The 25,867-nt window shown below is 40.3% G+C and overlaps 2 protein-coding genes and 1 long non-coding RNA gene across 4 annotated transcripts; 1 reads left to right on the top strand and 2 right to left on the bottom strand.

Moving 5' to 3' along the window:
* The first annotated feature begins 14,154 nt into the window (after positions 1 to 14,154).
* Positions 14,155 to 16,175, top strand: LOC116039561 (protein Hook homolog 2-like). Its single transcript, XM_031284437.2, has 3 exons — positions 14,155 to 14,477; positions 14,605 to 14,682; positions 15,373 to 16,175. The coding sequence occupies exons 1-3, from the start codon at positions 14,418 to 14,420 to the stop codon at positions 15,502 to 15,504; spliced, it is 270 nt and encodes an 89-aa protein (XP_031140297.1). The 5' UTR covers positions 14,155 to 14,417; the 3' UTR covers positions 15,505 to 16,175.
* Positions 16,176 to 16,335: 160 nt separating this feature from the next.
* LOC118494944 lies at positions 16,336 to 17,032 on the bottom strand. The gene is made up of 2 exons (XR_004897154.1): positions 16,729 to 17,032; positions 16,336 to 16,472 (listed from the first exon to the last, which is right to left on the bottom strand). It is a non-coding gene; the product is annotated as an uncharacterized LOC118494944 (long non-coding RNA).
* An 847-nt stretch (positions 17,033 to 17,879) lies between these two features.
* On the bottom strand, positions 17,880 to 25,767 carry best2 (bestrophin 2). Of its 2 annotated transcripts, none has more exons than XM_036000747.1 (10): positions 24,893 to 25,767; positions 24,459 to 24,687; positions 24,263 to 24,357; positions 23,191 to 23,424; positions 22,396 to 22,550; positions 21,702 to 21,779; positions 19,749 to 19,901; positions 19,353 to 19,433; positions 18,976 to 19,130; positions 17,880 to 18,755 (listed from the first exon to the last, which is right to left on the bottom strand). In XM_036000747.1, the coding sequence occupies exons 2-10, from the start codon at positions 24,608 to 24,610 to the stop codon at positions 17,984 to 17,986; spliced, it is 1,875 nt and encodes a 624-aa protein (XP_035856640.1). In that variant the 5' UTR covers positions 24,611 to 24,687; positions 24,893 to 25,767; the 3' UTR covers positions 17,880 to 17,983. The 2 variants fall into 2 exon arrangements, with proteins under 2 accessions (XP_035856640.1, XP_031140298.1); XM_031284438.2 differs by having other exon boundaries at positions 17,984 to 18,755; positions 24,459 to 24,646.
* Positions 25,768 to 25,867: the final 100 nt, after the last annotated feature.

The following is a 25,867-nucleotide window of genomic DNA, read 5'->3' as shown; positions in this document are numbered from 1 at the left end:
GTGTGTGTGTGTGTGTGTGTGTGTGTGTGTGTGTGTGTGTGTGTGTGTGTGTGTGTGTGTGTGTGTGTTTACTTGTCCCATGGAGCTGCCCAGACATGAACACTTACAATTATCTTACAAATATATTTGTCTTTTAAAATGTTATGTAGTCATTCTAACAGTTTATCTCATTTTCAAGAACACACACTAGTCAGTAACCATCTTTTAAAATCCATCCTTTCAAATGAAAAGTCTGGTAATGTTCTTTTTTATATATATTATAAATATGTATTAAGGTAGTGTTCAATATTTTTCTTATTGTCAACAAATCCCATGAAATGACTAATTAATTGTTGATGATGTGACATGAAAGATGTCTTCAGTAGGAACAAATTGGCTTTGGATTTGTAGACAATACAAAAGTATATAGAGATACCCCAGCTTTAATCTTCAAGGTAATAATAAAAGGGAAATCTAACGTATAATTTTCACCTATCAGGTTTTATTAGACACCTTAAGATAAGACAATATAAGAAAAACTAGAAGATGAAAAAAATAAAGGACAAGAAGATGACTTTGCAACAAGAGCAAGAACCAGAAGCCTTGAGCCAGCTGGTCTAAATCATGTGCCATTAATCAGGCCGCCTGTAGAGTGTGAACAGATTTGAATGATAGCTGGTCCACCTGAACGTCAGAGTGTGAGTCAGTCCCGCCAGCAGGGGAGTCAATAGAGAACAGATATACCATGGACTCTTCCTCAGTGGAGTCAATTAGGCTGTCAGCATGTGTGTGATTGGAGAGGGACCTGATGGCTGTGACTCAGGATGCAGCCTGTGAATCAAGTGGAAAACCAGCATCATTTCAGGGTTTCAGTCTGTTTTTTGGGGGGTCTCTGTCTGGACTGACAGGAGGACGCAGAAAGATGAAAAGAAAGAGAGGAGGGTTTATTCCCACAATGATTCGCAATATAATTTCCTGGCATCATTGCAGAGGAAACAACATGATGGAGGTCTATTATAAACACTCGGCTGTGATTAAATGTGTGGTTTTCTTGATGGGAGTGTACTTATGTGTGCCATGTTGTGCTTTAATGTGTGTGTTAAATGTTTAACTGTTCTGGCCATTAAGAACAATTAAAAATGAATTGGGCAAACCGTGTTAACAGCAATAAAAAAAGAATGATTCAGAACATGCCGTACCCATATGACCTGCCGTTAAAATGAGTGATGAGAGTCACTTTCAGACGAGTCTGTTAATGAGTTGTTTTAGTAGCAACTGAACAAATAGAGGCACCATCAACAACATTGGAGGAGGACCCATGGAGGTTAAAAGCTTCACATGTAGACATTCAAAGATGTTGCGTCTGAAAACTACAAAGGGCCCGTTTCAAGCTGCTCCAGTGACTCACTGCTCCTTCTCCCGGCCTTACGGGAAGTGGAATGTGTTTTTAATTCTTCAGGTTGTTTTCTCCCACCCCTCCTCCCCCTTTGGCGGAGTAGAGGAGGGTCAGACCATGGGTTAATGTTGGTCTGTCTGTGTAAATGTTGTGGTGTGTCTGATTTTTCACATGTGTGTCTAGTCCATGCTTGAGATTATCTCATTGGTGTCTAGAGAGAGTTAGCAAAGCCACTCAGACTGAAAGTGTGGCTTCTGTAGGTCTACTGAGTCCAAAACTTTAGTTTAACCAACACTAAAAAGCTAATATTGTAGCTGATCAGATCATTCTTAAATTATAAGTTAATATACAAGCAGATTTTAAAGTTGATTAGGGTTCTTTAAGAATAAAGAGAAATATTTGATTTTATTAAAAATGTATGATGAATTATATATATATTTAAAGTTGAGTTTTGCCTTAGAAATTCTAAAGGCATCACATATGATAGATAATTACAGAAGTTAATCCAACTGAGTGAAATCTATAGTCTTACAACAGACTCATAGTTAGGGTGTAGTATGTTGTATGTTGTTAATATTAAGGTGTAGTATGTTGTATGTTGTTAATATTAAGGTGTAGTATGTTGTATGTTGTTAATATAAGGTGTGTGTTGTATGATGTTAATATTAAGGTGTAGTATGTTGTATGTTGTTAATATAAGGTGTATGTTGTATGTTGTTAATATTAAGGTGTAGTATGTTTTATGTTGTTAATATTAAGGTGTAGTATGTTGTATGTTGTTAATATTAAGGTGTAGTATGTTGTATGTTGTTAATATTAAGGTGTAGTATGTTGTATGTTGTTAATATTAAGGTGTAGTATGTTGTATGTTGTTAATATTAAGGTGTAGTATGTTGTATGTTGTTAATATTAAGGTGTAGTATGTTGTATGTTGTTAATATTAAGTTGTATGTTGTTAATATTAAGGTGTAGTATATTGAATGTTGTTAATATTGAGGTGTAGTATGTTGTATGTTGTTAATATTAAGGTGTAGTATGTTGTATGTTGTTAATATTAAGGTGTAGTATGTTGTATGTTGTTAATATTAAGGTGTAGTATGTTGAATGTTGTTAATATTAAGGTGTAGTATGTTTAATGTTGTTAATATTAAGGTGTAGTATGTTGTACGTTGTTAATATTAAGGTGTACTGTGTTGTATGTTGTTAATATCAAGGTGTAATGTGTTGTATGTTGTTAATATCAAGGTGTAGTATGTTGTATGTTGTTAATATTAAGGTGTCATGTGTTGTATGTTGTTAATATCAAGGTGTAATGTGTTGTATGTTGTTAATATCAAGGTGTAATGTGTTGTATGTTGTTAATATTAAGGTGTAGTATGTTGTATGTTGTTAATATTAAAGGTGTAGTATGTTGAATGTTGTTAATATTAAGGTGTAGTATGTTGTATGTTGTTAATATTAAAGGTGTAGTATGTTGTATGTTGTTAATATTAAGGTGTAGTATGTTGTATGTTGTTAATATTAAGGTGTAGTATGTTGTATGTTGTTAATATTAAGGTGTAATGTGTTGTATGTTGTTAATATTAAGGTGTGGTATGTTGTATGTTGTTAATATTAAGGTGTAGTATGTTGAATGTTGTTAATATTAAGGTGTCATGTGTTGTATGTTGTTAATATCAAGGTGTAATGTGTTGTATGTTGTTAATATCAAGGTGTAATGTGTTGTATGTTGTTAATATCAAGGTGTAATGTGTTGTATGTTGTTAATATTAAGGTGTAATGTGTTGTATGTTGTTAATATTAAGGTGTAATGTGTTGTATGTTGTTAATATCAAGGTGTAATGTGTTGTATGTTGTTAATATTAAGGTGTAATGTGTTGTATGTTGTTAATATTAAAGGTGTAGTATGTTGAATGTTGTTAATATTAAAGGTGTAGTATGTTGAATGTTGTTAATATTAAAGGTGTAGTATGTTGAATGTTAATATTAAGGTGTAGTATACTGTATGTTGTAAATATTAATTTGTATGATGTTAATATTAAGGTGTAGTGTGTTGTATGTTGTTAATATTGAGGTGTAGTATGTTGTATGTTGTTAATATTAAGGTGTAGTATGTTTTATGTTGTTAATATTAAGTTGTAGTGTGTTGTATGTTGTTAATATTAAGGTGTAGTATGTTGTATGTTGTTAATATTAAGGTGTAGTATGTTGTATGTTGTTAATATTAAGGTGTAATGTGTTGTATGTTGTTAATATTAAGGTGTAGTATGTTGTATGTTGTTAATATTAAGGAGTAGTATGTTATATGTTGTTAATATTAAGTTGTATGTTGTTAATATTAAGGTATAGTATGTTGTATGTTGTTAATATTAAGTTGCATGTTGTTAATATTAAAGTGTAGTATGTTGTATGTTGTTAATATTAAGGTGTAGTATGTTATATGTTGTTAATATTAAGTTGTATGTTGTTAATATTAAGGTATAGTATGTTGTATGTTGTTAATATTAAGTTGCATGTTGTTAATATTAAGGTGTAGTATGTTGTATGTTGTTAATATTAAGGTGTAGTATGTTATATGTTGTTAATATTAAGTTGTATGTTGTTAATATTAAGGTATAGTATGTTGTATGTTGTTAATATTAAGTTGCATGTTGTTAATATTAAGGTGTAGTATGTTTTACAAATTGCAAAGCTCTCTGATTCAAATTTGTGAATTTACAAAATACAAATGACTCAACTGTACTTCACCTGTGATTGTTACCTTAAGAAATACTGATAATAATAATTTATGGTTTGGATAACCAGCCTTCAGTCAATGTTACATATCATCTAATATTGCCAGTAAGCATCATAATAAAAAACAGAAACATCTGTATGATTAGTGTCAATCAGTGCTCCTTTAAATACCATTTTCCTGAAGCTTAAATGGTTCCGTTTTTCTCGCTTGTATTACACTGTACAGGTGTTGCAATTAATGTGTCCACCACTTCCCCCCCACACACTTCTATTGTTTGTCAGTAGCTCAAGAATAATAAGAGCTTTTATTATATCTGCCTCTAACCATCACCTTACAGAATTAAATGCAGAGTCTTGTTCAGCTGCCCCGTGGCTGTTGTCAGTCAAAAGCATCACCTCCAGCCCAGACTGGCTTCCTTGGAAACTTTTGGCCTATTTCTGTTTGTCTTGACTAGGGTTTTTCCAGCCTGAGGTGGCTATTTTGGTCAGATAAATACAATGTTGTTTTGGGAGCGGGGGTTGAGGAGCGAGGCCCAGATGAGATCACATCTCAAGGCTCCTAAGCTGCAAAACAACAGGCAGCAAGACAAGACAAGAACTGCCACGAACGGAGGCGGAAAATAAAGGCTTGGGAAATTATTGACATCCCGTCCTGGATTCAGGTTGGCCTGAGGCGAGGATTCGAGAGAGAACCTGTCCCACTGTCTCTCAGAAAACATCGGTAGAGTGATTTGGAAACAAATTTGAAAAAAATCAGTAAAGAAATATTGTGATTATAAGACATGTTCCTTTGCTGAAACGAAGGAAACCTGTCTAGTAGCTGCTGAGTGTTTTATAAGGCCTTCACCACAGGGCAGACCAGAGACGTATTTTGTTATATGATTAGATTTGTTTGTGTGTGGCTGTGAGGCCATGGGAAAATGAAGCTCACAACTTCAGTTTTTTTTTTCTTGGGTAGGAGGGAGCATACTAGATTTCACATTTGCATGGTGAGAGTGTCTGTCTTTCTTGCTGCCTCACTGTCTAGCTGTCTTTCTGTCTGTATTTAACAATGGGAATGACTTGTACCGCAGTTATCTCCTCATCAGTGGCTACAAGTGAGTGTGTGTTGCCATGTACACTCATGTCTGGGTTTGTGTGTTTGTGTGTGTGTATGTGTGTGTATATATGTGTGTGTGTGTGTGTGTGTGTGTGTGTGTGTGTGTGTGTGTGTGTGTGTGTGTGTGTGTGTGTGTGTGTGTGTGTGTGTGTGTGTGTGTGTGTGTGTTTGTGTGTGCATGTGAAAGAAAGTTTTTTGCCATGCTGTTGTCTGTGGTTCCAGCCAGGTGTGGTGGTAGTCTGACGGGCGTTTGGCTTCGCTGCCAGGTACAACACCTGCATGAGCTCTCAGACAACAACATCTGGAAACAGTGTGTGTACGTGACTGTGTGTAGTGGTGGAAAGTAAGTACAAGTACTGTACTCAGGTAGGCTATTTTAAGGTTGAACTTACTTGAATATTAGCAAACGTTATGCTTTATACTTCTACTCAACTACATTTCAGAGTGAAATATTACTTTTCATACCACTATATTAATCTGACAGATTGTTACTTTTCAGTTTAAGATTTTACATGAAAACAGAATAAGACAATGAAATACAATGTACTTTAATTGTTAAAGATTAAACCAGCTAGTAGTCTATCCTCGACCTTCCACTTCCGCGATTGCACCGTTAGCGCCGGAAAATCCACCGTATGTCCTTATTTTCGCCTCCTTTGTGTTGGAATTCTAAACTCCGGTGGATTTATGAGGACTATGGTCAGATCTCTGCAGGGTAAATCCAGACAGCTAGCTAGTCCAATCTGAGTTTTCTGTTGCATGACTAAAACAACTTTTGAACGTACACATTCCACCAAAACAAGTTCCTTCCAGAGGCTATTTTGCAGAGGCGCCTGGGCTCCGAGCAGTAAATTCCCCCACACAGCAAATCCGCTCTAGAAAATCACAGAAGAAATACTATTGCATTGAGTCTTTTGTAAGCTCTGTATTCCAGTTGTTGTAATTGGCAAATTGCAAAATGGGCTCAGAGTGGGCCCGCACAATTGTACTTATGCCTTCAACCTGCACTGCTGTACTATTATTGCAAGGCTTTTGCAGTATACGGTGTGCAAGTTCCTTTTTTACCCCTGTATTATTATCATTTGGGGCAAAGGTTCAAATGAGCAGCAGAAACGATCAGCTTTTAGAGCTGTTAATCATTATACCAGTTTATAATCTATCTATTATTGATTTGAGCCTGTTTCTAAATGCCTTCGTTCTTCACCGTAGCCCAGTTTTTCAAACAAAAACATGTCCTATATAATCTGTTATCGTTGAAAAACTACCACAAGTTTTTCTATTTCTTGCAACACAAAGTCCGAACTTAAGGTGTCACACCATTGGAGCATCAGGGCGCGTTCAGACCAAAGATAGCCATCCGGCGATTTTCCGCAGGGTTGTGTCACTTGTGTGACGTCATGTTGTGTTCTTTAATAGATTTCGACATTTCCGACCGCACTTGAAGGCAGCTTCATTTCATGGCGAAAGAGAGAAAGAAAAGAGACTGAGGGACTGTGCGTTGTGCTGCAGCTTGTTGCAGGAAACAGTCAGCTGTTATACAAATTCCTGGGCAGTGAAGAGCTTATGTTTTGTTTAGTTTCTCCAAAAGTTGAATCCGTTGAATCCGTCTTTTTGTGGTTTTTCAGCTCCAGTTTATTTAGTTTAGTTTTTTTTATAGAGGACAAACATGAGTGCACATATGTTTCAAAGGGGTGTGTGTGTGTTTGTTTGTGTGTGTGTGTGTGTGTATGTGTGTGTGTGTGTGTGTGTGTGTGTGTGTGCGTGCGTGCGTGTAAGCCCTCATGCATCTGGAGCTCCTTAAAGAGTGTGTGGGCGGAAGGGAGTTATGTGGTAAAAATGAGGTCATCATTGCTGTTGATTTATGTGACACACGCTATTACTTACACTCCTGTGCCTTCACCAACGTCGCCGCTGACAGCATGAATAATACATGTCCCCCCTGAAAGATGACATCCTCCACTTTCTCCTCTCTCATCTGCTGTTTCATAAAGTTTACTTCATCATTACTGACCAATGTCAGCTTGGAGTGTGTGTGTGTGTGTTTGTGTGTGTGTTTGTCCCAGTTTTACTTCCATGTCGGCTTTTGTGCTGATTACCTGCCATCTTCCATCCAGTTCAACAAGTTCAGCCCTCACATTGGTAGTTTATGAAATTGCACAACAGGAAGAGTGTATCGTTGTGTTTGTGCATGTGTGCCACACCCTATAAGAACACTGATTGAAATGTGGTGATCATTTTACTTGTGATACATTGTGTAATCTTAACACAGGTGTCAAACTTAATCACCCCAAAAATCTTTCTTAGCTTTTATTTCCATGGAGTCACCAGAGAAGTATTGACACATGCAATAAAACTCCATTTTGGCTTCTTCAGAGACATGCAGTGATTTGCCTGTAGCGTTGAGATACACAACTGTCCACCAGAGAGTAATGCTCATGGATGGGTGGCGGATCACGTCCCAGATGTGCTTTTGACAGCTGGGCTCAGACATTTTGCCCCCCAAGAAGCTCTGAGCCGCAGGATGGCAACTTCCAAAGCGAGGTCACCGGGGTCAGCGCTGAACGGGCAATAGCGTGGGGGCAGTGTGAAGGAGCGAGGTGGAAGAGGGTGGAGGAGGAGGGGTGTGGATGGCTGGGGGTGATGGTTTAGGGGACGGAGGACAGCCGTTACTGTCAGCATCCATCAGGGAGCCCAGGGGTGACATGAGAGCAGGCAAGACAGGAGGAGCAGAGTTCAGGGCCGGGAGTTGGCCCTTAACTAGTCACCCCTCAGCCCTCGAGTACGCTTGTTTTCTGTCCCACACCCCACACCACCTCCTCACCTCCCCAGTCCATCTGTTCTCAATGCAGATGTGTAACCCTGCAGCTGCTGGATTTCTCAACATATTCTTCTATACAGGGCCGTGCCAGTTGTTTTGCATGTTTACCGCTTCTACTACAAATAATGGCCACTGTACATCACTGATGACTAATTGCCAAAACATATCATCACAGATGGGAGGAAAATTAAAAGAAAAACCTGAAGAAATGAGTGGAGAAACAAAATTAATGAAGATGCTTTCATACAGGGCATGAGCGGACACTGAATGGTTTGAGGAGAATAAAAATAAGACTCTTTATGTTGTTTTCTTTAAAGGAATAATTTGACATTTCAGGAATAAACATATTCATTTTCTAGTTGAGCGTTAAACAAGAAAAGTCATGCCTCTCTCTCACGTCTGTAAGGTAAATATGCCAGCAGCTAGTTAGCTTAGCTTAGCATAAAGACTGGAAACAGCTGGCATGGCTCTGTTCCAAGGGAACAAAAATTGTACTACAGAGGAAGAATTTATTTACATAAAGAATCATTTCTTTAGCCTGATTATCAGATTGAATTGCCATTTTATTTTAGATCAATTGAATCGCTAAATAAATCAGAGACATGGGCGGTGATTTAGAGGTAATTACTCTGACTAATATCACACTTTAAAAATACTGTTACAAGTAAAAGTCCTTCACTGAAAATGTTACTTAAGTAAAAGTATGTAAGTATCATCAGGGAAAATGTACTTTAAGTATTAAAAGTAAAAGTACTACTCAATGCTGAACATTTTTAGAAACTGGTAACGATTGAAACCGTTCTGTCAATCATCTAAGTGTTTAATCAGCTAATAATTTCAGCTGGACTTGTAGGCCTATATTGGGTTGGGTTGTTTAATTTATAATAAAACATCGTATTTTATAAACTTCATGTGTTTTGTGCAAACATCTTAATTTGTAAAGTAACTAGTAAACTTCAAGTACCTCAAATTTGTACTTAAGTACAGTACTTGAGTAAATGTACTTTAATTCCACCACTGCAAAAAAAAGTTATACCTTCTTAAAATTCAGCTTGCTGGTAGAAATCGCTCGATGGTGTTTTAAGCCCCCACCGTCGACTTCAAGGCAGCGCTGCGACCGTCGACTTCAAAGCACCTAACCCTAACATTAACCCTAACCTTAACCCTAACCCTAACCCTAGTGCCTTCCATGCAGCGCTGCCTGGAAGACGACGTTGGGGGCTTAAAACACCAAACACCATAGAAATCCCTCCCATCACTAAAGTCAGCTCCACCTTACCCTTAGTAATAATAACATCCTCAGGTTGACTTAGATAATAACCTTCATGTGGAGACGTTGTCGGCCCAGTTTTCAGATCCTAGAGGAAAACATGTTTTGCTGCTGCTGAGGGCTGCAGCCCGCAGACATAAACAGTGGTGTGGCCAGGCAGAGGAAGCTGCGAGGCTGCTGCTGCAGGTAGCAGTTGGCAGTGGAACAGAGTGGCCGACATGTCTACTGCGCTGTGACACTCAGGCGTAAACACTGGAAGGACTCGTTTTATAACACACAGAAAACTGAGACACCTGTTGGGGATCCAGCATTTATTTGACAAGTCAGAACTTTAGGAATGACTTTTACACAAACACACTGTGTGGTTTCAAGCCTTTTCACATCAAAGACTCTTCACCTCCACCCCCGGCTCATTCCCTGCCAAAAAAGATATCTCCCCATTAAACCATGAACCCCGTTTAATTAGATTTAAAATGTTATCCTTTGGAGCCACATCTGAGAAGACTGTTGTTGTAAATATAACTTCAGAATTATATAACTGTGAGTTAATGCCATGCAGCAGAGTGAAGAGCAAAACCTATGCAGAATAGTCCTTATATGTAGGCTACATATTGTGCTGATGATTAGGGAGGAAAACATAGTTACTTTTAATCTGGATCCCTGATATTCAACTTCTGGGGAGCTCCTGAATCTCACTTTGGCAACTACTGTGGCTAAATATGATTGTCAACCAGATTATAGTCTACTTGCAGCCATTTGTGCACACAGAGATATGGGGAAACAGACAAATAAAGAATAGTTTGACATGAGTAGATCAATACCACATATCTGTCCGTTCAATATGAACATGTAGCCAGGAGACGGTTAGCTTATCTTAGCATAGCATAAAGACTAGAGACAGCTAGCCCGGCTCTGTCTGAAAGTAACAAAATCTGCATACTAACACCTCTAAAGCTCACTAATTAACACTTTATATGTCGTTTGTTTAATCTGTACAAAAACTGTACAATGTATAAACAATTTGGGGTTTTGTCGCGGGAATATTTCTTTTCTTGAAGCAGTGACTTGAACATGACACACCAAAAGAAACAGAAAGACAAGGTTTCTACTAGCAATGTGAAAGGAGTCCATCGCCTCGCATTTACCGCATATAAAAAGATATAAAAAAGTTTTTGAGATAAACTTCCTGTAGATCAATATTAAAAAAAGACATTCGGAATATGTTATCTGCTGGGTGCTTTAAACACACAATGATTATTGTAGACACACACACACACACACACACACACACACACACACACACACACACACACACACACACTTAACCAGCCCTCACAAACGAGTATTTCTTTACTGCCATCCATCTTGATAACATTAGACTGTCAGACAGACCATTAACAAACAGTTGATTCATTCTGGGTCAGACAATACTGATAAAGTGGTCTTGTGTTAAACAAAGTCAGTACAGCAGACAGCCAAAAAATATACTGTGTGTGTGTGTGTGTGTGTGTGTGTGTGTGTGTGTGTGTGTGTGTGTGTGTGTGTGTGTGTGTGTGTGACAGAGTGAGAGGACCAGCTTGTAACAGACACTGCTGATAGACAGATACTGTATACACACACACACACACACACACACACACACACACGCATGACTGGGGAGAACCAGACAGACAGGTCCTTGTGCACAGAGAGTACTTCTTCTTGAAGCAGGGTGTGTAATACAGGGAGTGCCCGTAACATAGACACACCAGACAAAAACAAATGTGAAAGTACAGGGTTAGAATTGGTACAATAAACACTTAGTGGAGTCACGTGTGTGTTTACTCAGTTGAAAGAGCATGTGGGATCCTGTTACTGCCTTATGTTTAGGTTGAGTGTATATTTCACTCAACAAACAAATTAAAATAAATGTTGCGGTCATATTAATTTTTTTTATTGGTGAGTGTATGTATTTAGCCTACTGGCATAACTGTGCGTGTGAGTTTATCTTATTATGGGTGTAGGTGATTTCTTCCTGGGACAATTCCTGTTTTTTTTCCCTTTTTTTGGAATGAACATACCACACTACAGCTAAATGTTTTTTTGTATTTTATATATTTTTGTGTTCTATTTTCATCTAATTTGGCCATCCAGTGTTTGTTTCTATAGTGTCTACTTTTAACAATACAACCCCTTTAACTTTCCAGTGACCAACTCCTACATCATGACACATCACAGAGAAAACTTGTATGGGGCTTTTCTAGTATATTTACTAGAAAGATTCAAATTATTTGAAACCATATGACATTTGTTTTCAAACTGCCTATGAATGTAGCACTGCTCTGTAGTCTCTTTCATCGGTCAGTATTGTCTTGATGTCACACTGACAAAATGTGACTATTTAAAGGAAAATTCTGGTTTCATACAACTTTGTCGCATTTTCCTTCTTTTGATCCCATTGGTAATGATGATGTCAATTTCTGTGACATAACAAAAAATTCAGGTGATGACCAGCTGACAAACAGTCAGATGATCAGACATGTTTGTAACAAACCCCTCAGGTTAGTCCCTTAGTTGGAAGAGGAAACAAGGACAAACAATAGAAGTATTACCCAAACTGTCCGTTAGAATTTACCACAGTTTGAAGTCCATCTTCCTGGTTCAACTTTGATCTACTGTACTTACAGTAGCTTTAAATGCACACAGTTTTACTGTGCAACAAAAGGTTATTACTGACATTTCAGGTGCGTTCACTGTTAGTTTTACCTCAAAATGCTAACTTTTGGGGCGACCATAGCTCATCTGGTAGAGCGTGCGCCCCATGTAGGCTGAGTCCTTGGCAGCGGCCTGGGTTGGAGTTCGACCCGCAGCCCTTTGCTGCGTGTCATTCACCGTTTCTCCCCCTTTCCTGTCATTTTGCTGCTGCACTATGGTAAAAGTTAATAAAAAGCCTAAAAATAATCTCACAAGTGGCCGGGTTGGCTCAGTGGGTAGAGCAGGCGCACATGTACTGAGAGGTTTATGCCTCGACGCAGAGGTCCAGGGTTCGAATCACACCTGTGATGATTTCCTGCATGTCTTCCCCCCTTTCTCACCTAGCTGTCCTGTCAAATAAAGGCGGAAAAGCCCAAAAAATATCAAATAAAAAATTATCTCACAAAAAAAACTTACTTTGTCACCATGTTCCCAGATCTCAGCAGTTTCTTTTGTGAGCACATTGTTATCATAATAACCAATACAAACAATGTCTGTCATAACTTTGTCATAACTACAAGAATAAGACCTAAGGTGTAATAAATTCTAATTTTCCTTAACCTGAGAATGTGACGCAGTTTTGAACCTGTCGTTAATGTTATGAAACGGTCGTAGTTTGGTTAGGTTTAGGGACAAAAACTACCTAGTTAAGTTTTGAAAAAGATTGTGGTTTGTTTTCAAATCAGACATTACTTCACTTCTGGTTACATATGTGAAGCAGAGCGTGACGTAGTTCCATTTGTAGAACATGACGTAGTTCCATTTGTTCTGCTTTTCTATAAAATAAAATAAAATAAAAACTTGCCATTTATTTTTATGGTAGACAAAACCCTAGTCTTCTGGGTAAAAGTCCAGTGTTTGTTTCTCCCATCCACCACCCCAACCACCCTCCTAAAACGGAATTTGGCGCTCTTATACTTCATCATCAATTCGTCATCTTACTTCCTGCTTTCCTCCCGTCATAATTACTAAAGCCACTAGAGGGCGCCGCCACTATAAACGGAATTAAGAGTCGTAATTGAACAACAACGGCTTATGTGGGCGTTTTTCTGGTCTCTTCATGTGACGTGCTGATGCAAGGAAACGGATTGTGATGAAGCAGAAATCTTTAGGAAACTCAGCTCAGAAACTATAGCAGTGGGAGGAAGCTTTCACAACAGATGTTCAGGAACCGCTAGCTAACAGGAATCTGCAGTGCTTTGTGTGTCTCGCGTGGCCTTGTGATCTGCATCTCTTTCATAAAAGAGTAAACATGCGCACATTTCAGATAGGGCAGATTCTAAGAAATCTTTCTGTGAACTTTTTTTTTCTTCCCACATTTTTGTTTCTGTGGTTTGTTTCTTTCTCTTTTTTTCCGTTTCAGGAGCACATTTCTTTTCCACAGAATCCCACAAACTGAAATTACACAGTGACAAATTCACCCAAACGGTTTGATAAGTGAAATGTGCAACACACATGGACACCATGTGGTAAATATGGTCAGGTCGTTTGTGAGGAGATGCAGACTAGATCTCAGTGTTAAATTAAACAGTTTCAGTAAGCCTGCATGCTCCTGGTTCCAGAGAAACACGTACAAACACACTTCTTTGAAATCCTCCCCCACACTTGTGTTTTCACACTTAATGACAAAAACATAAACCACATTTCCCCTGAAGCCAGCACAAAGACTGGAATGGGTTGACCTTTGTAAGAACTGACTTTGGGAGGCATCAGATAGAGAGCTCCAGTAGACAACTGGCCACCAGTGGCCAGACATTTTCTCTGTTGCTTGATCTTGCATGATATGCTAATACTGCTGGCCTTAGATGCTGGTCAAGTCATAATTAGGGGAATAACGGCATTTCTGGGTCACTGAAACTAGTAATGACTCAGTTAAACAGACAGAAAAACATGCACACTAACTTACAGATCTTAGTGAAAACATCAAAGTGTTGACAAAAGAATAAACAGAATGCATTTTTTTTTTTTTTTTGCTTTATCAGGTCATGATTTCTCTGCTAATATGATTCTGAGATACCCAACTTAACGTACTGAATTTCACAAATGTCAAAGCTATTGTCAAGCTAAGTGCATTGTGTTCTGGTGATTACCTACTAATCCTCAGTTTGGTGAATGACTCTCCGAATGTACCCGAGTCAGCAGGATGGCATCTTTGGCTGTGGCGAGGAGCCAGAGCATTTAAGCCTGCAGGACCTCTCCATATTGTTCTGTCTGCCACACAACAAAACCAGGGCCTCTGCTGCAAAATGCAGCCAAGAGCAGCACTGAGCTGCAGACAGACGGGGGCAGGTCAGGGGGCTGTTGGTGTACAAGTCGGCCAGTCACGCAAACATTTCTTTGCTTATATTATTCGGGTTGGATTTGTCTGTGTTGTGCTATATCTCGAATGATGACCAGCAACAAGGAGGCCAGACCGCTTGATACCATGGCAACAGCTGCCCCAGAGGCAAGTTAGAGTCTGGTCCAGACTCTGTAACTTCTCTGAACTACTTTTCTTTAGTTGTGTTGGGCATTTCATTTCATTGTGTTAAAGTGATTTGGTAAAATTACTTTCTTTCAAATGACTTCTACAGGAAACTCAGGGTGATAATGATACAAGGGCCAGACAGAAAAAAGAAGAGAAACTGATCGTGACAGCCTGGCAAAGCATGGTGAGTACATGAGGAAAGAAAATGCATATAGCTGTATCCCTTAAGACTTTCAATCAATTAGATGCCTTTTATCAGAAGGACATGAAAGTTAAAGAAAGTTGTAACAATATCCTGTGTTGTATCGTTCAATGAAATGCACATTGAACAGTTTAAGCAAAACCCTGCAGTCCACAAGTGGCTGGGTCGATTAAACAACATATGTTTTCTGTTGACCTTTTGCACACCTTTTTTCTCCCCAATTTGGTTATGTTATGGCCAGCTCCCCTGTACTGCAGTCTTTGTCACTTTAAGTCCACTTTTGGCCATGGGGAGGATGTGGTCGACAGGCAAGTGCCTTCTCTGATACACAAAGTATCGTCTTTTAACCTACAAATGAGGAGCTTCGTCAGGGGGGGCAGTTCGTACACAGAGGTCATGCTATCCCTCACCGGCTTCCCACAAGGATTGAGCCCTGGTCTTGTTTTACCAATGCACTCCTTACAGTGACATGTTATTAGGTGTTTCAAAATGTTTTTGTTTACTCATAGAGTTGATATGGTTCTAAGGCAAGTGTTAGACACCATCTTAATGTTGCAGGTATAGTAGTAGAACTCAGCAGGTGTCAGTTTGGTCTGGTTAACATGCGTACATTTTTAGTACTGTACTATTGTGTTTCCACTAACAGCTGACAGTTGTTTTTGCTACTTGCAGTCCTCAGCTCTGCGGCAACTCAGTCTGTGTAAGGACTCCAGAGCTCCAGGCCCGGCTCAATCTTTCCTGGCCAAGCAGAGGCAATCCACCCAGGCCAGGAGGGCACTCTCCCCCCGGCTGCAGCCCAGGTAGGAGCCTCCATCTGCAGGGAGAAATGGAGGAGTGCAGCCCACTCATGGGCATGATGAAAAGCAAGATTGTGGAAGGTGTGAATTTCTTCATTTAGTCACTGTCTGTACTCTATTTGGTTGGCTGCTATCACCCCCTGCTGGTCATTGTTGGAACTGAAATTATATTTGTGACTTGATATAATATCTAGTAGTGTCATAAATTAGTTTTTTTTTGTATCTGTTTCTTACCTAAATGTGTGGTTGTCAGTAATCACCAGAGTATCTGCTCCATTCCTCATTGTATAATATGTATACATTTATTTTTGCAGGTGAGATTCAATTTCTTTTAGAAATAATGCAAAACAATGACTATTCATTTTGTCATTAATGTGACGGTTATCTCATTCATTTAATTCAATATTTGTTTAAATGAAGCTTTAAAATACAACAGATAATACATTAGAAATCATTCTATTTAAAGGGACATTTTATTAATCAAAGAAAATAAAGTAAACAAAGAAAACCCATTGTGTCTGTTCATTTCAGCACCATTTGTTCAGTCCAAACTTTTGTTAATCCTCTCTACTAGACTTCAGTAAAAATAGGCAATATATTGATATTCTACAAAATAATGTGTAGTAATTTTTTCCTTTAAACACACTCGATTTTAATAAACAATTGGTCTCCGTTTCATCTCCTTTGTATACATGTAGCTTTGACGTGTTTAGCCTAGCTTAGCACCAAGACTGAAAGGACGGGTAAACATCTAGCTCAGCTCTACCAGAGGTCTCTTGCAACAATTCGATAGCTTTCTCATTGTGTTGTATTTTTTGTATTTTAACAAACAAAAAACTAATTTAAGCTTAAATACGAAGAAGCTAGCTGAATTACTATGCAAGCTAGTAGGCCTATAATTATCCAAAGTCCTGTCTCATGGTGAAGTTGTCGGCTTCTTAGACTTTCACAACACTGACCTAAACCCAGGTGACTCTTTAAAGGTACGCTGTGTAGTGTTTTAAGTATTTTATAAGCTAAAATCAATGTCTTCATTCATAAATATGTCATTGGTTTAAATCGTCGCCAAAAAAGCAAAAATTGGAAGACATGTTGTCATAGCTTCTTGGTACATAACGGCTACCGTAGTTGCAACACGCATTTGAAAACGCGAGGCGCTAGAGAGCACTATTCGTTTGAATGCAAAATACAATTTCACTGCTAGATGGGAGAAAATTCCTACACAATGTACCTTTAATACACTGGTGAGTAGTTTGCTAGCTACTAAGATTCAACATGTAAAGAAACTTTTGGTGTTGCTTCCTGCTTTTTTTGATGGAGGCCAATCTCCCCCTGCCTAGTCTTGGTGCTAAGCTAGGCTTAACGTTAGGAAACTTGTTTAGCCTAGCTTAGCACAAACATGTAATGTCTGTATTAAATACACAGAATATTTATTTAATGGTTCCAATAGACCCAATCACGTTTGTGTACAATAACGTCCAGGTAGAAAACCCCTGTATCCGGTACATACAATTTAAATGACCACCCAAAACTAGCAGTTAAGGCCGTTTTATGGTTCTGTGTGTTAGAGAAAGGGAGAAGTGAGAGAGTGACGGCGATTAGCTTCGGAGCGAGTAGCGACTCTAGAGTCATAGTGAGAGAAATCAAGTGTCTCCCCTGTGCTTTCTGACCACGGTGGGAAATCTGGAGCAGGAAAAGTTAACCCTCTCCTTGATTTCATGTTGTTTATGGAGAAGGAGAACCAGGAAATGAGTCGGGGGAAATGCAACGCTACCAAGCCACGGCCGAGAAACGTGCGTCGCTGCGACGTGTAGTTACATTTTTCGAGAGGTGCAGGTCAGGCTACAGCGTAGGGTCTGGCATAGACGCAGAGGGTACTGCGGAGGTACACCGTCGATTCTATGCAGAAACATAAAAAGGCCTTTAGTCCGACCGGTGGTGAGTTGTCACTGCGTTTGATTTGGTTTATCAAAGACGCTAGCTTAGAAAATAAGCACAGAAGAAACGTCTAAGAGGTCAGACCTCCGTGTTTAACTATATAGCCTATCTTCAAACTTTACAGTTAAGGCTAAAAATGACAACAGAAATAAACAAGTTTGCCGATTTCACAAATCTCCGCAATGCAAATTAACCGCCAAGTGTCTACCCGGGAGTGATTGTTGTGTTAGCGCGACATCACAGTGACTTGGTCTTTTGTGTCTTCAAATATCAACCAAAACTTTCCTCCAATGTCACAGAAATTTTGCACAGTTCAGAGATGACTTTCGGACATTATTAACAGTGAGGTGGGAGTATATTTTGGAAAATGGGGAGCTATTGCTTTCTATAAAAAAAAATATATATATGGGAGTACATCTTTAAAACTTTTGAATTGAATTTTCGTATCTATGACTAGTTTCACTTGTGAAAACATGCACTGAATCGAGCATTATGGTTTTAAACAGCCAAAGGTTTATAGGAACCCATTCACACAACCCATTGTCCACCTAAGACCCAGTGAGCTCTGATCCCATGCTCACACTGCGAAAACGTGAAGGTTCGTTGTAAGACGGCACAGTGAGGAAGGACATTTTGTTTCCACAAAAGGGAGGTTTTGGAATGATGGGGGGAGCTCTGTTCTGGTTGATAGCCGGCTGGGAGCTGCAGTGCTCCAGACTGGAATGGGCAGCTGGGTGAAACACAAAGGCAGAGGGGTGCCGGGAGGTGAAGGGAATGGCGGAGGCTGATTGAGTGGACATCTCCCTTGAGGACTGAGGGGAAGAAGGAAGCAGGGACACAGGAGTTTGGGTCTCCTCGCTTGCACTCTCCGCTTTCCCTCTTTCCTCCCTGATCTGCCACTCTTCATCACTCTTCCCCTCCACTCTACGCACCTCCTTATTGGCGGCAGGATGCCCTTCTCGCCTCTCCTGCGTCACTGCAAACTGAACCTCCAGCAGAGGCGTTCTGGCGGTCTTCTCCTCCCAGAAACTGCACACAGTGCTCTGGGTTTCCAGCCCTGACGGCAGAGACCCACCTTTACCTATTTTACCACTATCATCATCATCATCGCTGGTGCATTGGTCAATGCTGGGGGAGTGGCGTAGCCTCTGGAGTTGTGCTGAGGTGCGACGAAGAGCCCCTCCCATAAAGCCAGTGGGGGAAGGGGCCGCACTGAGTAGGCGGTTAAAGAGGTCCATGTTGGGGTGACGACCACCTGACTCCTCCAGGTTCTCAGCAATGTCCTCCAGAGGCTGGAAGTGCATCTCCTCTTTAGGAATCCTGTTAAGAGACGTTGAGATAATTTACCTTACAGTTGTTGTGTTTGGACATGTTTACTCTTTCTCAGTCCCGATAACTTCATACCAGTTCTTGAATTAAGGCAGAATACTTTCACTTTCATCACCCAAACTTTCCCACCCAGTGGGGGGATTCAAACTGAAAGTATCACAGGCACAAGTCGAGCACACGTAGAACGAGAAGGTAAAACCCAGAGACTCACGCCATGTCAAAAGTGGACCCCTGGAAAGAGGGTTTGCGGAGGACAAAGAGAGTGGCGGCGGTGTAGGGGGGTCTGGGGTTGGAGTCATTCCAGTAACGATCTCTCTCCATCATCGGAAGATCTCCATACATCTCGTCCACCGCCATCATAGACACCTGCACAGCAAAGATCAGACAGATAAAGTATTGCCAGTTAAGAGCACGAAGACACATCCCATTACAGATATACTGAACTTAAATAAAGACATGATGGTAAAGCTAAAGGTAGGTTGAGCAGTAGTGTTTTCATTGCAAGGGTATATTATGACAGAATACTTTAAAGTAAGGTGTAACGAAGTAAAAGAAAAGAAAAGGAAACACCAGTAACATCAGACAAACCTGGAAATTTCTGTCTATCAGCCAGTTGGTCTCAAAGTCATCATCATCTTCTCCAAAAGGGTTGATGAGCTGCTCTGCTACCTTCAGGACATAACAGAAAATGTAACAAGCTAACTACATGAATATTTGATTTTATCTTTGTATTTTGCTCAGGTATTTTTTTTTTTTTAAGATTATTTTTGGGGCATTTCCACCTTTAATGGATAGAACAGCTAGACATGAAAGGGGAGAGAGAAGGGGAAGACATGCAGGAAATTATCACAGGTCGGACTCGAACCCTGGACCTTCTGCGTCGAGGAACAAACCTCTATATATGTGCGCCCGCTCTACCAACTGAGCTAACCAGGCCACTTTGCTCAGGTATTTAAACATATGCTATGTGAGCCTCTCTCTGACCTTGAGCCACCCAGCATAAAAGAAGAACTGTAGCAGGGTGAAGATGGGCACGTAGAGGTCCAGGTCATGACCGGGATAGCCTTGATTGGGGTCCAGGAACTGGCGACCAATCAGACACACCAGGAAAAAACTGTACACTGCCAAAGTCACAACCTGTTGGAACGATACAAAATGACATACAAATTACTTTTTTTTCCATGACTATGTTTATTCATCTATTCCACAAATTCATACAAGCAGACACACTTGAAAATCTCACAGTATTTTTATGATATGTAATGGAAGAAGTTAGTAAAAAAGAACTTTGTAATGTAGTTCATTGCTTTTTTCTTTCTTAGTAATGGATAGTTATTTCATGGAGGTACGTTTTAGTGTTTAACAGTTAAAGATACATTTCCCCAATAAGCAATACACCAACCAATAACCGTATTGGAGCTGTATTTCATTTAGGGGTGCCAGTGTCAGGGCACAGTTGTTGTTTTACTGGGGCAATTAAAATGGAAGTCATTAATGTCATCATTAGTTAGATCTGTGCTTATCCTGCTAGCACAAGTCAAAGTGTTTTGTGTTGAAGTACTGAAGTTGACATATTTATATATTAGGAAGCCAGGTTTCCTGAAATTCTCCTAATATAAGTATATGCAAATAGCAGGTGTGATAATAAAAACTTGTACAAGACCATGTAGATAAAAATGTTGTCCAAAGGAGCTATTCCGCATTTTGACTTGTGATAGGACAATCACAGGTGTTACTAATAACACTAACGATCAGGGGCGTAGCACAAAATTCTGGGCCCTGTAGAAAGGCATTTTCTATGGGTCCCTCCCCGCATCCACAGCTATTCATTCTAGCATCTTTTGGGTACTCAGTCCCCTTTTTCCCCCCAGTCCGACGCCCCTGCTAACGATGTCTCTGTTCTAGTTAGTGTGACATTAATCTTATTATTTACACCTGTTCTTTTCGTACTGTGACATGTCTATCTCTGAGCTTAAAGGGAAAGTTCAACCCCCCATATTTTTTTTAATCAATCTAGATTGTTTTGGTATGAGTTGCCCAGTGTCGGAGATATCGGGTGTAGTGCCTTCTTTCCAATATAATTGAACTAGATGGCACACGGCTTGTGGGGCTAAAAGTGCCAAAAGACGCATTTCAAAAACTCAACAGCAATCTTTCTTACCAAAAGTCATGACCTGGTTACTTAAGATAATCCACAGACCTGGTTGAGGGCAGTTTCTTGTAGGAACTATTTTCTTTCTACCGAACTACACCCACTAACCATATCACCGCGCAGAAGGAAGCATACTCATGGACGAGAGGCACATGCTTGTGACAGCGAAAGAGGTTAACATTAGAATAGATTGTTAAATACCACTACAGGTAAAAGGTAAAAAATATGTATTTTTGATTTTGGGGTTAACTGTCCCTTTAATATTCAGGTGCCTGCACTACTTATAACAGAATGAAGGTAAGATGTTTGAATCAATCCATTTTTGAACTGATGAACATGATGTGCTGTACTTTTGGCTGGTATCTTCTCCAGAGCAATTGACACTAAGGCTAATGGGAACTGTATTTAGAACCAAAGCACATAGCAAACTGACGTTTGAGTCAAAAAATTCTATAGCCATAAACCTATACTATTGTTTAACCTGGAAGACTTTAAGTCATTAACTGTTATCATTATACTGTAAATTCATATTCAAACCAGCAGCTCCACCCATGGGTGCAGCCAATGTGCATATCAGCCAGTAACTCTCAATCGCCCGCAAGTTCAAGTTTATTTGTCATTTCAACTGTTAAAATGCAATTACACTTCTCGAGGAACAATGTAGAAAACTGACAAAAATCAAGAAAAAAAACGATTAAATTGGTGTGTGAAAATTCAATTAAAGATGAAGAGTATGATCAAATAAATAGTGCATAGCTGTGTAAAAAAAACAGCAGAGCACTTACCTGAGTGTAGACCAGGGGAACACTGATCATGTCGTAGTGAAACAGCATGCTGCACTTCCCTCTGAACCCATTCAGCTCCTGTTCACACACAGATACAGAGACTTGGTCACTTTACAGCATTCATCCAAACTCTTCTGTCTTTATGTCAGTCTGTCTGATAAATATACATATCTACCTGAATCTTTGTCAAAACACAAGGAGTGTTCCTCATCATCAGTGGGTCTGTGTAATTGTGTGTGTGTGTGTGTGTGTGTGTGTGTGTGTGTGTGTGTGTGTGTGTGTTTTCCTATATTTGTGGGGTCCAAAAACCGGGGAATACAGTATACTTGTGGGGTCTGCACAGCCTTGTGGGGCCCAAAATGCTGGACCCCACAAGGTTAAAGGGCTGTTTGAGGGTTAAGACTTGGTTTTAGGATTAGGGTTAGAATTAGGTTATGGTTAGGGTGAGGGTAAGGGTTAAGGTTAGGTATTTAGTTGTGATGGTTAAGGTTAGGGTAAGGGGCTAGGGAATGCATTATGTCAATGACGGGTCCCCACAAAGATACGGGTCCCCACAAAGATAGTGAAACTAACGTGTGTGCGTGTGTGTGTGTGTGTGTGTGTGCGTGTGTGTGTGTGCGTGTGTGTGTGTGTGTGTGTGTGTGTGTGTGTGTGTGTGTGTGTGTGTGTGTGTGTGTGTGTGTGTGTGCTGCACCTCCAGCAGTAGTTTGAGTGTGTGATCGTCTTTGATCCTGCCCTCGCAGCGGGCCACAGCAGCCAGGTTGGTGAACCAAACGCAGGGGATCCAGTATTTGTTATAAGGAGAGTGTAGACCCTCAAACTTCTTCCGTTCCTCTCTTGACATGAATCCTGCACAAACAGCACACCTACATTTTGTTCCTAATGTAAATTTTGGCTCACAGAAAGGGAGGAATGAGAGATGAATATTTTGTATGATTTAATCTGTGGTTTCCTAAACTTTTCTTGGAGTCTCATTTCCAAATAAGTCTTTATATAGTGAGTGAGAACTAATTGAATGTGTAGATAATAGCTTGTTAATATATGTTATTACTGTTGACATCTTGTTTACAACAAGTCAGGGTGTAAATCAAACTTTGACGGGCCACCAAAAGTTGCAACCAAGTTCATTTAGACAACAGCGAGGGGAGGATTGCTACACCAGCTTCTCATAATGATAAACTTTTTTTAATCACCAGTGAATTTCAAGATGTGCCTGTCCTTGTGATTTCTACTGTTCACTGGTGTAGAGAATGTACAGGAGAGGAAACAAAACACACACACACACACACACACACACACACACACACTGATACCATGAGTGACTGATCACATTACTCCATCTACAACGTTTGCTGTCACTTCCTGAGAACAGTGTGGGGAAAAAGTGAATCCCACATATAGTAAATCTTAGTGTAAATAACAATTGAATAAAAAAATATATTTTTAAGGCTAAGGATGGACCCTACCGCCCCCCTCACCACCTACTCACCAGCCTCCACCACGTGGTCCATGGTGGGGAAACGTTTGAATACGGCCGTGCTGACAGAGCGGAGGATGAGCAGGGCCGACAGACTGGCGTAACGCATCATGGTTCGTCTCAGCAGGCGGCCTCTCTCGTCGCTCCCCTGGAGGCCCCCCGACAGGACGCACATGAGCCTGTCAGGGAGAGGGATGCTGGTGTACTGGCTCCACCACCGGTTCACCACCAGGGTCACATAAAAACCTGCAAACAGCAGCGAAGAGGAGACACAGGGGATTACTCTGGAGACACATACTGTATACCAGGGGCTAACGGTGTTTATATATGTCCGATTTTCTATAAAAGTACTGTCCTGTGGGTTCCTTGGTGGCCTCAGGGACAGGGGCGTAGCACAAAATTCTGGGCCCTGTAGAAAGGCATTTTCTATGGGCCCCTCCCCGCATCCACAGCTATTCATTCTAGCATCGTTTTGGGCCCTCCTCACATGAGGGCCCTGGGTACTCAGTCCCCTTTCCCCCCCCCACTCCAACGCCCCTGCTCAGGGACCACAAGCAAAATGAAAAATAGTTTTGGCTTTACTCTAATTTCTGCTATTGAGCCCAAGGATACAACAAAGTGCCAATATTGTCGAATAATCTTGACTTATCACATACTGTATATGTAAGCTATAGTGTGTATTTTGGCTGATTTACATGCATGAAGGAAAAAAGAATAAAAATTTAATGAAAAAATATATTTATATAGCAGTTTTACAATCCATTGTATAGGATTTTTTTTTTTTAAATCTTACTTTACTTTTTCTTAACTATTTATTGCACTTTTAGCCATGCTACTTCATACAGTTATTTACTAGTTATTTTTCTTATTCTTATTTTTGCCTTACAATTGACTTAGCAACAAGTATTTGTATTCTGGTGTGAAAAGAAGATATGCAGGAAATGCACTGTGGAGTCTGTAAGAATGGTAAGTGCTATCTCTTTTAAGGGACCTTCCTAAAATCCTATCCACAATCATACTGTAGCTCAAATTCTGTCCCCGCTTCTGTTATCTCAAAGTTGACTAGAACATCATCAGTGCTTACCCAGTACAAAGGACATAGGGATAAGACTGGCGTAGTGGTTGCAATAAATTGCCAGCTTTTCAAAATACCTCTTCTGATCATCATACAGGAGAAATCTAAAAGAGAAACAGGGGCACACAGTCATTTGTAAACCAAAGCACTGATGAATGTGTCTGCAGTTAGTGTTGCCTAAAGCTGTCCTCGAGCTCTGTCTTACCTGTAAGTGATGCTGATGGCGGTATACATGGCAAAGAAAGCCAGGAACTCTTTATATAACACCTTGTAGATGCTGCCTTTCCAGGCCAAAAGCAGCTTGGAGAAGCCACAGAAACGGGCGTTTGCAACTCTGGCTGTGTAGGTGACAGTCATTGGTGACAGCCAGATTACAGGTCCTCAATGAAAGAGCTATATGAAAGAAACAACAGCGTCTGTAATTACACCTGCAGCTGGAACAAACGTGCTCAAGTTCAGGTGGGTCTGAGGCCACGAACAGATATGTTGTTTAACTGACTAAATCATTCACTTTACAATCTAATCAACTCTCTCTGGTCATTTATTTGACTTACAGATCAAGTTCATTCCCATTGCCGTCATGGATGACACTATGAACAGACTGTAATGTATTTTGTCTTGAAAAGAATATCTGCTTACCTTTTGTAGTGTTGTTTCTTGACGAATGTGCCAGCTTAGCGCATCTCTGTGCGTAATTGGCACCGCTGGAGAAGTGAATTCACATTTTCACTTAACAGTACGCAGTCTTCTCTGTGCTTGCCAGTGGAGTTTGTTTTTTTTTCCCAAAGAGCTCATAACCCTGATATCCCCTGGCGTCAGCTCGGATAACTGGAGGCTCGCTCGGCTGCATGGCAGTAATCCTCGGAGCCTCCTCGGTGCGTCCAGTGGTCAGTGCGCCCCGGGGTAAATCCCCAAAACGAGGAGGAGGAGCTCGTTAGCGCGGCCCCCGACCGGGAAAGCGCGGCTCGGTGATGGACCACAAGCGACAGGCCGCGGCGCCGGGGCACAGGGAGCGCACAGGACCGTACAGTACAGCAGGCCATTATGAAACAGGAGCAAGTGGACCATGGCAAACTGTCGTGTTAAGCGATATGCAAACAACAACCAATTTGAACGATTATAGGTTTATAATTAGCTTGTTGAATATCCCCCCAAAAAAAGTCTATACATATTTACTGCAATATCCCACCAGTGGGAAAACAAATGTTTCTCATGCGTCCAAACTTTTTATAAGGAAAACAAATCCCAGTGGGGTGCAATAATCCCACTTGTTACAAATGCAATTTCCCACCAGGACATATTTTTCAAACGGAAATCATTTATTACAACTCAACAGACTGGATGACTTTTAACGACTTTGGATAGCCTGAGACAATCGCTGTGCCTGTGAGGACTATTTTTTTTGTTGTAGTTTAGTTTTGCGGTCATATCTTCTTCCCTTGTATCGTTCATTTAATACAGTAAAAGTCAGTCTCTCCTGAACTGTGGGGTCGAAGGTTAACTGAGGCTTCGTGCTCTGTCAGAGGCAATCTGCAGTCTGCTCGGTTAACGTCTGGGCGCCCATATGAAAATGGCCTTCCGTCTACTTCAATTAACACACGCGTTAATAAGCAG

The sequence above is a fragment of the Sander lucioperca genome, chromosome 4 (genome assembly GCF_008315115.2).
Source record: "Sander lucioperca isolate FBNREF2018 chromosome 4, SLUC_FBN_1.2, whole genome shotgun sequence".
NCBI classification, from domain to species: domain Eukaryota; kingdom Metazoa; phylum Chordata; class Actinopteri; order Perciformes; family Percidae; genus Sander; species Sander lucioperca.
Note: the sequence above shows the minus strand (reverse complement) of the source record. Positions and strands in the feature narration are given on the sequence as shown.

Excerpts from the sequence above, each read along its gene's own strand:
- LOC116039561 (XM_031284437.2), top strand. The coding sequence starts at position 14,418 with ATGATGACCAGCAACAAGGAGGCCAGACCGCTTGATACCATGGCAACA. Across the intron at positions 14,478-14,604 it reads TGGCAACAGCTGCCCCAGAG|GAAACTCAGGGTGATAATGA; the intron begins GCAAGTTAGAGT and ends TGACTTCTACAG. Across the intron at positions 14,683-15,372 it reads TGACAGCCTGGCAAAGCATG|TCCTCAGCTCTGCGGCAACT; the intron begins GTGAGTACATGA and ends TGCTACTTGCAG.
- best2 (XM_036000747.1), bottom strand. The coding sequence starts at position 24,610 with ATGACTGTCACCTACACAGCCAGAGTTGCAAACGCCCGTTTCTGTGGC. Across the intron at positions 22,551-23,190 it reads GGACCACGTGGTGGAGGCTG|GATTCATGTCAAGAGAGGAA; the intron begins GTGAGTAGGTGG and ends CTGTTTGTGCAG. Across the intron at positions 18,756-18,975 it reads GGGTCCACTTTTGACATGGC|GATTCCTAAAGAGGAGATGC; the intron begins GTGAGTCTCTGG and ends GTCTCTTAACAG.